The 12,961-nt window shown below is 34.0% G+C and overlaps 2 protein-coding genes across 2 annotated transcripts; both read right to left on the bottom strand.

Annotated features, from left to right (window-relative positions):
* Window positions 1-968: 968 nt before the first annotated feature.
* On the bottom strand, window positions 969-3,195 carry LOC123219760 (ankyrin repeat-containing protein NPR4-like). The gene is made up of 5 exons (XM_044641740.1): window positions 3,060-3,195; window positions 2,491-2,970; window positions 2,233-2,379; window positions 1,672-2,114; window positions 969-1,574 (listed from the first exon to the last, which is right to left on the bottom strand). Exons 1-5 carry the CDS (start codon window positions 3,193-3,195, stop codon window positions 969-971), a joined length of 1,812 nt encoding a protein of 603 aa, XP_044497675.1.
* Window positions 3,196-9,131: 5,936 nt separating this feature from the next.
* LOC123219619 (phospholipase A1-IIgamma-like) lies at window positions 9,132-10,633 on the bottom strand. Its single transcript, XM_044641623.1, has 2 exons — window positions 10,125-10,633; window positions 9,132-10,022 (listed from the first exon to the last, which is right to left on the bottom strand). The coding sequence occupies exons 1-2, from the start codon at window positions 10,617-10,619 to the stop codon at window positions 9,393-9,395; spliced, it is 1,125 nt and encodes a 374-aa protein (XP_044497558.1). The 5' UTR covers window positions 10,620-10,633; the 3' UTR covers window positions 9,132-9,392.
* Between the last annotated feature and the right edge of the window lie 2,328 nt (window positions 10,634-12,961).

Below are 12,961 nucleotides of genomic sequence, written 5' to 3'. Positions count from 1 at the left end.
CCCATATAGGAAATCTAAAAATATATCTGACTTATGTTGGGTAAGTGACTTTTTTTATTTAAAAACAAAATTATATATTTGCTCGTTTATTCTAATTTTTCAGTTAATGAAGTATTTGGGTGAGAAAATATTATTAATGCAAACTAAGGTGGAAAAGTGTTTTGCACCAAACCTTAAATGGGAACATGTCAATTACTCTTTTATAGACAAAACGAGAAAGTAATTTCAAGAAAATGAATAATATATTTATTCTTCATTAAAATAAGAGATGGGATATTAATAAAAGCGAAATTAATGTATAAATAATCAATTTAATATATATTGAATTAAAAGAAGTGGTGGCAAGTTGAGCCTACACTGCTAGAAAATTTTCCGTAGGTCCACAAACATTGGTATTCTTTTACCAGGCAAATATATAATCTAGTGAATTATGTGTGTATACTGTAATCAATTTTGTTGAAACTGCATACATTTTATAAATAAAATCTAAAGTTATGACAATGCACATGTGGGCTATTGAGTTTATTATGATAAGAGGGTTAATAAACTACTATAAAATAAGGTTATTTCCCCTTTGCATGCATGATAAACCACTCATTAAAATATATGGTCATTTTTTTTGGAGCATCCATGGAAGAAAGACCAATTTCAATAATTGATAATCTATTGAATTCGGAATATATTTCACATAATCACCTATAGTGCATCAGATTTGTATGAATCCCTAAAACTTTTAATTTCAAGTATTCTGCGACCTACATGCTTAAGAATTACATAACCGTATTGTTTTTCAATTGATCAATTACATGAATATTGTTTATGAATTTATGTAATTAATCCAACCTATATGTACAACACTCAGAAAGTCGAAAGAAATGACTAAGACAACAATTAAGGCAACAATTGAAAAACTTTTGTTTCATACTATACAACATAATCCATGTCTATATTACTATTACAGCATATTATCATAGATTTAATGGCCTAAACAGAAACCTAGACTGGTATGTTGAACAAAATATGTCTCTTAGAAGGGGATACTGCAGCATAACAAAGAGAGTAACCGGTACAGAAGCAAGTACAGCAGTAAGCATGGTCAAACAGTTTAATCGATCATGATAAGCTAAGAAGAATGTTGTGCAAAAACCCACCATCATGCTAATTATAGATATGAACAGTGTTGAGAGTCCAACCATCAGCTTAAACGGCAACGACTTAAGAAAATCGTCTTCTGCATAGCGCGATGTAAGGATATACAGAAACATCAGAATCGAGATTGTAGAGGAAGACAATGCAATGACATCTGACAAAGCGAAAACTTGAAACAAAGACTCTTTTAGATAAATCGGTGTTCCCCTATTATTATCATTTCCACCAGGCACACTGAAGGCTGCAGCGAACATCATAGTGGAAATTAGTGTCGCCACAAGCATACACGACTCAGCTGTCTTCTTCATCCACAATTCTCCATTTTTCAATAACTCTTTGTGCTCTTCAGTGAAAATCTCTTGAGGTGTTTTGCCTTCTGAATTTTTCTTCTCTCTAAATGAGGGTTGAACCATCTTTTCAATCTCCTATATATCATCATTAACAAAAAAAAATGTTATATGACAAAAATATTAAAGTTAAACTTGAGAATAATATAGTATTAAACTACGGAATTAAGAGTACCTTAAACCATAACAATTCTCGCTGCATTTGTAGAGCTGCTCCGGATACGATACTAACTCGACTGGAATCTGGGTATTTTGCAACCAAATGCAATATGTTATTCTGGTTATTGTCTTCAAAGTTGCCCATTAATTCCTTTGTGAAGGCTGTCTCGTATATTAGATTGAATATATTTGCATGACGGTGCAAAATAGCAATGTGAAATATGCTATGACTATTGTCATCCAATTCATAAACCACATCAGGATAACAGCAAATGAGCTCTGCCAGGAATTCGAAGTTGCCCAATTTAGCTGCATCAAACAACAATTGTGAAGGTGTTCCGATCAGTTTTGTGAGCTCTGAGTCGTCTCGTTTTAATATTTCTTCCCAAAGACATCTGACTAGTTGAAGAGCTTGAGTTGATATCAACTCTTTGCGAGACATGAACTTCAATTCTGGTACTAAAAGTAAGAAGCAAATTCTGTAATTATATTAAGGTAACAATAATAACCGCGAATTAATATAATCACATCACGTGAATGAATATCTTAAGGATTATTATGTATTGGAGAAACTGACACAAGGTGATAAGCCCCTTCAAGAGTCCTGCATTTCTGCCAGCAAAAGTTGAAGGCTTTCGAGCCAAAACATGCAAAGCTGTTTCAGAATTCCTGTCACGAGCCACAGCAAGGTCTGGATGATCTTTCAGCATTTCCAACGCCAGATCTAGACAAAACTCACTCAACATATTTTTATATCATAAACAAAATTGCTGATTTTGTGATGTGATGCTATCTAACATGCTGATTAGAGAATAAGATTTGGATGTAAACTTACCGCAGAAACCAGTATTGATAAAGGTGAAAAATATAGCAATTCGGTCCTTCTCTGTCAACATATCTTTAGTTTCACGGTATAAAAAAGACGCCGTGTCTCTTTGGGCAAATACAGCGGCTATATAAAGTGGACTCATATTTTCACTGCCTCGGATTGTTAGAAGACGAGGGTTTTTCATCAACATTATCTTGGCAATCTGTATCGCTCCAACTGCAGCAGCAAAACAGAACGCAGAGTTTCCATTTTCGTCTTGCAACGTCAATTCTTCTGGTTCCATCAGTTTTACCAACTCCTCTACAAAGCTGGTTTGTCTTGCTGCCGTTGCAATATGAAGAACAGTTTGGTTTCCCTTTGTTATACAAGCACAAAATATTGATCGAGGATATTGTCCAAAAATATGCTTAGCCATTCCCCAGTCACCTTTTAATGCAGCCTTATGAAGGGCCACACATGTGTTCAGATAGTTGCTTCGGTTTTCTCCTGTGTATATTTAAAAAAAAAAAAAAAGTTAATACAGTTGAATAAAAAATATATGCAAAAGAAAATTCAGTTCAAAGATCATAGCTTACTCGATGGTAGAAGCAGTGAAGGCCACCTACTTTGAATTGAAGCACCATTTGGGATCTCATTTGGTGCTACGGGAGCATTGGCTGATGAATCAATATTTATTGTTACTGTTTCTTGTATTTCTGCACCTTGCATCATAATTTATGATGGTGGTACCTCTTTATTACCTTTATATATACACAAGCACAAAGGAAAAAAATTAAATGAGGAAATGGAAACATATGTGTATAATCTAAAGTAAACTAAAATCATCAAGTCATGAACATTAACCTGAAAAGAGTTAACGTTTGGTAACCACAGAGAGTAAAGAGAACTTCAGAAAACAAGTCTCTTTAATTACTGCAATGCACTATGTATTTGGGATGCATGTATAAATAGTAATTCCTAGTCAATGGGAAATAGATTTAATATGAATAAGTGGAAGAAAATTGTGATCAATAACTAATCACACCCTAGAAAGCAAATGCCAGGAAGGTTTCCACAACTTCTAAGGAGGGTTATATATTTTTATGAAATCATACTTTAAGTAGAAAGAATCACTAAAGGAATAGTTTTTATTTTTTGAGGTAAAATGGGACAAGTTACGAAAGTTATTGGACATAAAACATTAGGATGGGCAATCAAAAAAATGCTATTGATCTTTCCCATTCCAAAAACTAGCTCAATTCTTAGTTTTCATTTGAATTAATAGAAAGTAAAACGCACAACCTTCATTCAACTGGGAATTTGGGTTACCAAGTTGGAATTCCAAATCTTGAACTCTGGTATGACTTGTTGTGCCATCATAACATTATTATTGGGTCTCTCTCACTCTAAAAAGTTGATTTTACTCACACTTACATTTACAATCTAATGCCCAACCAACATGCGATACATTGAACAACAAACGTGCCTTAACTACTTTACAATTTGGTTTCATTATTATATACAAAGACCATTTCACCAGTCATTTAATAATCAACAAAGTGAAGACTAGAAGTGTAAAACACAAAAGATGATTATGCTACAATAACATTTTTAGGAAGAAGACTACTAAAACTGAAGCTATATGCACCTCACCGGTTCTCTATTTAGCAGCCATCTGAAATAAATCAACAACGTTCCAAAATCAAATTAAGCAAATGTAAAGTGATTACTCACTCCTTAAACATAGAGCTCGGAAAAGAATAAATCATTCATAATCGGTTTAAATGCTTATGTTATATAAAAATATGATTATGCTAGATATGATTTTATTTTGAAGAATAAAAAAGTGGGTGGAGGACTATGGTTAGAATTCTTTAAAATAAAAATATATATATTGAAATTGAAGAGAAAATAGACATAAATATAGTATAGGCCATAGTATTACTCTAATAGTAAATGTATAAACTCTTTTTGAATTATTTTCTATACAAATATGATGCAAAGTGAATTGGTAAATTTGTATAAATAATCAGTTTAATAAATATTGAATTAATATAGATGAATAATTAAATAATTAAATTTACACATTTATATATTTTTTAACTATAAATAGATTACAATGCAGTTAATTCAACTTTTATAACTCCGCACAGCTGGGAAGCATTCATTCTAGTTTATGAAATTAACTCATTAAGAAACATAAAATAACAGCTGGGAAGCATACAAATATAAATTTAGCACAACATAATAAGCATTACATGAATCCTGTACTAAATTCTCATCACTATCTTTAAATTTTTTTTGAACGGAGGTGGGCTTCTCTGGATATTTCTATAAAGGAATACACGTAATAAGGACAGAGAAATTCATGGAATCTCTCTTTCCACCATAAAGTCGAATTGTTAATGTATTGAATAACTTTCCAAAAATTCCACTACTAAAGGAACTGGTCTTTCAGGATGTTGCAGAGAAATTTATATAAAGCTAGAAGGCTGTAGAACGAAATTTCAGTTAGTGTTGATAGTAAGATTACCAATAATTGAGATAAAGAATTTGGTATTAGGAATTTAAACGAGGGATGGGATTTGTTTAGGGTCCACAGCTCTTGCTAAACAAATTGCACGCCATTCATTGACACTTGAATTGTTTTTTCAGGGATTATTGCCGTGGCTTGACTGTCGCATACGCATTATACATATATAAAGACTTGCATTGACTTGCTTTTCCAATAGAATGCTTTGCGTTAGTTCCTGAGCAAGCAGTAATCGGCTTCATTGATATTCCTGGTATAAAAGATGCTATCACGCATATAATCATACTCAATTCCATGGAATTCAATGATTTTGCATGTGAGGGGTTATTTCTTAGTTTCGCCCAATCATTAATAACTTGATTATTTTTAAATATTAGTAGATAGAACAATGCTGGCAAGGAGTCTTAATGAAACCAATAAATATTGCCATCCACACAAGAATAAATTTTCTGTGGCAGTGGCAAATTACTGTGTGGTTTTTGCTTCATTGATATGGGAATCTCCTTGGTTTCAACTTGTGTAGATTGCTTTGTTGCTTAATTAACATAGAAATTGCATTGAATTATTTGTTGTCAGAGATTAAATTGAAGTAGGGAAAATAAAAGAATGTATTTGTTAATCTATGTATGAGAAAATAAAATAATTCTCCGTTTCTATGTTTAGTTTCAATAGTAATTATAATTGGTGTGGTACTGTTATTTTAATTAAATTTTATATTCCTATATTTGTAATGAAAGATTCTTCAATTCCTTATTATTTGATTTCTCTAAATAAAATATTATTAACTTTTAATAATTTGAAATTGGTGTGTTTTTATTTTTTAAAAATAATTGATATATATAAAAATTATAATATTTAAATATAATATTTAAAAAATTAAGGGTTTAAATTAATATAATAAAATTGTACATACTTATTTTGAATAGATAAATAAATAATATTTAATATATATTATCAAGTAATTAGATAATTTTAAATTAATAATAAAAATAATATTTAATCACATTATGATATATAATATGTACTCAAAAATTGGTTCAGATAACATTGCTGTAAGTGATATTTAACACAGTTCCCATTGCCTAGTAATTAGAAGTAGTTGGGACTCTGGCAACAATGTCGAGATTATGCCTAATAACGTGCAAAAGATGAAGATTGTTGAACTCGTTGAACATGTGCACAAAGTCTAAGTTTCGCCTTCTTTGGGACTTGAAAAGACAAAATCTATTACCATGGCACTGGGCATTGAAGAAGAACCAGAAAAAGAATTATCACGACAGGCAATTATGTCAATGGCGGTCAATATAGCGAAAGCACTTCCTAGAGAATGGTCTGTTATTGTGATATTGATCTCCTCGTGTTGGTACTGTTTCACTAGTTTCTTAACTACGAAAAGAACCTATATATAATAATTAAAAAAAAACTCTTGAATTTTGCGTAGAATAAATGGAAAAATTAACTTTTTGTGTGTTATTGTTAAATATAAATTACTTACCTGATTTATGGCTGACATGTAGGTGGAGAAAAACCCCACATGTACATAAGCATTTCTAGTGTGCTCGCCTAAAATTGGTGAAGTTGAGGTTTGATTAAAATGAAGATCTTTTAACCAATCCATGATTGTCACTGTTCCTCCCCAGCAAATCAAAATCTCTCTCCTTCTAAGTGTTTCTTCCCTTAATCTATGGCGGCGGCCAGAAAGCCAAATCATGAACGTGGGATAGCTTTATCAAAGAAATCAAATGTCGACTGACCATAAACATAGTTGTTCATGGTGTAATGATCCAAGCCAACCTTAGAAAAGAAGTCTTTTTCTTCATATATGGGTTGCTCGTAACTTAGAGGATTTGTTATTCTTTGCCCGATTGGATCATAAACAGCCTCAATTCTTTTACTATAATGAATTAAATTGTAGCAGAGACTTTCGTGGAGAGGTTTTAGGAGACCTGAGAAGTTATTCTCCCAGCTTAACTCCTTCCAGTTAGGCATTTCCTTAGCTCTCAACTGCGTTCTGCAGACATGCTCACTTTGCATGCTATTTATAAAAAGGGTTTAAGTATCATCAATTTCAAAATAGACAAACACAGTCAGGTCAACACTTTAATAATACAAAGTTATTGAACCTCTTTCTATCTCATGCTTGGCTTCTCCTACGTGGAATGACCGTTGTTAGAGGGGGCACACCAGTGCTTGAGTATTATGAAGAGCACAGGGGTACATGCTCACAGCATGCCTGTGCATGTGCCAACATAAGAAAAATACCATTTTACCCTTAGGCTACATACAAGAAAGGGGAAGAAAAGAAAGAGAGGAATAGAAAAGACTCCTAACAAGCAAGATGAGCAAGACAATTATAATAAAAGTACCCGATTATGTAGAAAACAACACAGACCCAATCAAATTGAATCCAAGTCAAAAATTCAAAAGAGATAAAGAAAGTAAAGTACACCTAGATAGTCACCAATTGTGGGAGCTAGATAGATACTCATAAGATGCATCATGCATTCAACACCAAAGAAAAGTAGCTACATAGTTTAATTCAGTTTAGATATACATGGTAAGGGATAGTGGCTCTTCAGTTAGTTTCTCACATACTCAACGAAATGCATCACATACGTGCCCGTGGTAAGGGTTATCCAATGATGGTTCTTTAGTTAGCAATCCCGCAACTATATGCATGTGGTAAGGGAGAGATTGTGACCAGTTTCCTCGTGTAACAAAGTTATCATAGTTAATCACCCAATACGTCTAATGGCACATGCACAAGGCACAATAGTTAGTAGACACAAGGTGTCATTTGCTTTCATTAGGGTATTAGATATGTCGAAATTAGCTTAAGCCTTTGTATTCTTTGTGAATGACCTATGTATAGGGCATAAGGGTGTCAAGTTATGACCACGTTGAGATTCATTAGTGGAGCGCTAGTTTTAGTCTTATACTTTGCATAGGGTACCAAGAGGTCATCTACTAAGTATTTTTTACTCACGTGTTCCTTTTATGTGATTTTATATGTAAAAGTGAGTAGCAGGGCATGCGGGGGAGTTAGTAGTCCAACCGAGCAGTTGCATGAGGGTGAGGGCAAAACTGTCATTTCTAGTTTATTTCATATTTGTGTATTTCATCATTTCAAATTCTGATTGTATAGATGTCTTTTGCATAGCATTTTTAAGGATTGAGTTCTCAGGCACGTGATTTATGATTTTAATAAATGGAGGTATCTCAGTTTTTTTTTTTCATTACACTTTTTTGCACACTTTAAGTTCATATTCAATATCATGTTTTCAATTATGCTATTTTAATTAAGAGGTTAAGTAGCACGTGTCTCTTCGAGGCATATTCTATGTAAGGATATATTCTTAGGAAGAAGTGTTACAATGGTTACACAATCTTCATGATAAAGCAAAGCTAAACATATGTGGAGAGCTTAGGTTGATAGCTTTGGTTTTGTGTTGTCATATCCTTCTCTTGAACCCTATCATCATAGAAACCTTAATAGGTCTTTAAGAGGATTGGACCTTAGCCTTTTTTAGGATTTATTAGAGCAAGCTGAGCATCTTTTTGTTTTGTTCGTTGTCCTCCCTTTTTGCAAGTTAAGTTTAGGTTGTTCTCGAATCCTCTTTCAAGACTCATCGTTTCTTGTTAATATATTTTTACTCACCAAAAAAAAAAAAACCATATGTGGAGAGCTAACATGAATATAAGGTTTGTTAACATCTTATCCATATTAAATTTTTTTTTTCTTCTTTATTGTTTTTGGTAAACTTATGAGTTCACAGTCAATTTAAATAAAATATTAATACCCTTGAAGTTTGAAGTACCTAGACCCTTAATTTTTTTTTTCTAATTTTGAATTTGAGATAATTAATAAATATATAAGTAATGAAATTTTAATGTTATTCTAAACATTAATGAGTTTAAATTAATTTTTAAGCTAAGTTCAATTCAACCATTCCTTTGGCAAGTTCAAACTTGAGTTGCATATTATCCAACTTTTCTAGCTTGGTAAGTGCAAGTTTATCCTTAATGTTATCAAATCGAACTCAAGTTAAACCCTACTCAATTCGGCTCATTACAATGATTTTCATTTTAAAGGAAAAAAAAAACGTGTATAGCTTTCAATAGTAGGTATTTTATTGATACAAAATAACACAAGTACAGAGTACTGACTACTAAGCCCAAAGCAAACGAACCATATGACAAACATGAAAAGGCAAACTGAATCCTCGATGAGTGGAGGAACTTATTCTCAAAACATAGTATTAGTTTATACAAAATGGTGACACAAACCTTATTTAGCAATATATAGTTATTATCTTCCCTGGCAATCTGAATCTGGAGTTGCGGAGCTCGAAGACACAGATTGTAATAGCGATAGCCATTTCCAAGTTTTCAATTATCACATTAGATAATTCTTCAAATTCATCGTCAAGAATGACAATATCGCCAATGCCAACGTGTCTCCCATGGGGAGCACCGTGATCTGCTGCGGCAAAATTTTCTTCAAGATGGGTTGTGTGGGGAACAGCGTCAACTGTTGTACGGGTACTAGCGACGAAAATCGGAATTTTTTCTCTTGCTGTTTTTCAATTGCCACATGTAAATTTTTCAAAATGTGAAACCTGATCACCATTTCAGAGATAGAGGTGATAGTAGGGCGTAAAAAATCCTTTATTGTGTAACTGGTGTAGGTGATATTTAACACAGTTCCCATTGTTGAATAATTAGAAGTGGGTGGAACTCTAGGAACAATGTCGAGATTGTGTCTTATGTGCAAGAGATGAAGATTGTCGAACTTGTTGAACACGTTCACAAAGTCTGAGTTTCCAATCTTGGGACTTGAAAAAGCAAAGACTGTTACCATGGCATCAGGCATTGAAGAGGAACTAGAGTTAGAATTATAGCCATTGGCAACAATGTCAACGGCAGTCAATATAGCAAAAGCACTTCCCAGAGAATGGCCTGTTACTGTGATGCTGATCTCTTCATGTTCATACTGCTTCACCAGTTTCTTAACTGCGGAAAGAACCTATATATAATAATTAAAAAAAAAAAAAAACTGTTGAATTTTGCATAGAATATATGGAATAAAAATAAATTTGTATGTTATTGTTAACTATAAATTATTTACCTGATCTCTAGCTGACATGTAGATAGAGAAAAACCCTGCATGTACACAAGCATCTCCAGTGTGTTCGCCCAAAATTGGTGAAGCCGAGATTTGATTAAAGTGGAGATTTTTTACCCAATCCATGATGGTCACTGTTCCTCTCCAACAAATCAGAATCTCTCTCCTTCCTAAGTGTTTCTTCCCTTCATCTGTGGCCACGGCCACGAAGCCAAACCATGAACGTGGGATAGCATTATCAATGAAATCAAATGTCGACTTACCATAAACATAGTTGTTCATGGTGTAATGCTCCAAGCCAACCTTAGAAAACAAGTCTTTTTCTTCGTATGTGGGTTGCCCGTAACTGAGAGGATTTGCTACACTCTGCCCGACCGTATCATAAACGGCCTCAATTCTTTTACTATAATGAATTAAATTGTCGCAAAGACTTTTGTTGAGAGGTTTTAGGAGACCTGACCAGTTATTCTCCCCGCTTAACTCCTTCCAATTAGACATGACTTTTTTTTTTTTTCCCCTTAGCTCTCAACTGCGTTGTGAAGACATGCTCACTTGCATGCTATTTATAAAGAAAATTTCAAAACAGACAAAGAGGGTTTAGGTATCCTTCATTTCAAAGCAGACAAACAAAGTCAGGTCAATATTTAAATAATACAAAGTTACCGAACCTCTTTCTGTCTCTTGCTAAAACATCACAGAGTACTGCAATAGAATTTTATTCAATAGCTACCAGCATCTACTGGAACCAGATAGCTACCAGCAATACATCCATATTATAACGACTACTCTTTTGGTGGGATTTGTTTTTTCTTTGTATTTGATTCTAAAGAGTAAAGAGAGAGACCGAAGTTCAAAGATAATTATAAAAGAAGGAGAAGGAGGGATGAGTCTTATTCAATGGTGTCATAAATAAGCTGAATTCTTTCGCTATAATGAATTAAAGTTTGTAATTAAAATGATTGAAGAATTTTTCTGTTGTTTTATATAAATATACAACCAATTATGGCCACTGATAATTTTCTTTTTCATAACCATTCTGATTTGTTTAAGCTAAACCTGTTGGCTACAGCAAATTGCTCATTTAATTCGTGGAAACTCCAGCTGAAAACCTTATTCATTCTTTGAAACTTCAGCTTTTATATTAAGAATGAATACAGCTGCAGAACACATAACAGAGTCTTGACAGAGTAAGCATCTTTACCTGCTGACCTTCTGCCAATCTGAAATTAGCAGCAAGTGCTCCTACGCTTAAGCTATCACACCACAGAACCTGTGTTGAGCAAGGAAAAGTCCAGAATTAGTACTAATTCTGTTAAATCTTGGGCTAAAGCAGTATTAGTGTATGTTTATTGCTTAATTGATATGGAAATTACCTTGGTTTCAACTTTTAAGGTTGCTTTGTTACTTAAGCAAAAAAAATCTGATTTTTTAACTTCCGTTGCCCCCTAATTTTTTTTTTAAAAGCCGAAATTGGATATCAAAATTCTTTCTTGGACAAGTGATTACACATTTTAATATATATTTTTTTTCATTCATTGATATATAATGGGACACATACAGCCATTGGCAATAAGGGTGACTCCTCCATGTGCGGAGGATCTTATTCTAAATGATATATTATTAGTGCTCGTGCAAACTGGAAGCACAAACTTTATTTAGCAATACTTATAATTAATATTTGCCCATGATTATTAAGCAGTCTGAAGTTGAGCAGTTTGCAGATAACAGCTTGTAATTTTCATTTGCCAGTTTTTCCATCGCCACATTTGACTCATCGATCTCATCATCAAGAATGATAGTATCGTCAGTGGCAAATTTTGCACCAGGAGGACCTACAAGCTGCGGAGCACCCTAAGGTGTTGTGGCAAAATTTTCCCCAGGAAGACCTGCAAACAGTGGAGCACCGTGAGGTGCTGTAGCAAAATTTGCCCTTGACCTGCAAACTGTGGGGCACCCTAAGGTGCTATAGCAAAATTAGCCCTAGGAAGAACTGGAAGCTGCGGAGCACCTGAGCACCCCGAGGTGCGGAGGCGAAATCTGCCCCTTGATGACCTGCAAGCTGTGGAGCACCGAAAGCTGCTACCTTACAGGCAGCTGCCACGAAAAGGAGGCCTTTCTTTTCTTCTTGTATTTCAATTGCCACGAGTAAATTCTTTAAATGGTGACACCTTTGTTAGAATTTCATAGACGGTTAGGACAGTACGGAGTAGAAGGTCCCATATTGTAAAATTGGTCCAGGTGATGTGTAACAGAGTTCCCACCTTTGAATAATTAGCAAACGGTGGAAGTCCAGGAAAAATGTCAAGAAAATGTCTAGTGTGCAAGAGATGAAGATTGCTGAATTGATCGAACACTTTGACGAAGTGTGAGTTTCCAACCTTGAGGACTTGCAAAGGCAAAAATTGTGACCATGGCTTTAGGCATGCAAGACCAATCGAACTTACTCTTATATCGGTCGGCAACTATGTCAACTGCGTTCAATATAGCCAACGAACCTCGCAGACCGTGGCCCGTTACTGGTACACTGATTTCCTCATCTTGATATTGACTCACCAGTTTCTTAACTGCTTTAAGAACCTGCATATATAACAACAATAAAAACAAAAAAGTTGAATTTTGTTCGTATATCTTAGCTCGTCTAAATCAAATAGGCTCAATGATCTTTTTCTTCGATAGACCAGTCTAGTGCTTTCTGTGGTTATATTCTTACATATTCCGACTGGCCGGTCACTATGGATATAGTGGCATGGTGAGAAAAATATTATACAAAACAAAATAACTTATACATGAATTATTTACCCGTTTTCTAGTTGACATGTAGATGAAGAAAAACCCCTCAT

Source organism: Mangifera indica, chromosome 6, assembly GCF_011075055.1.
Source record: "Mangifera indica cultivar Alphonso chromosome 6, CATAS_Mindica_2.1, whole genome shotgun sequence".
Taxonomy (NCBI): Eukaryota; Viridiplantae; Streptophyta; class Magnoliopsida; order Sapindales; family Anacardiaceae; genus Mangifera; species Mangifera indica.
The sequence above is the reverse complement of the archived record's forward strand: the minus strand, read 5'-3'. Positions and strand labels throughout refer to the sequence as shown.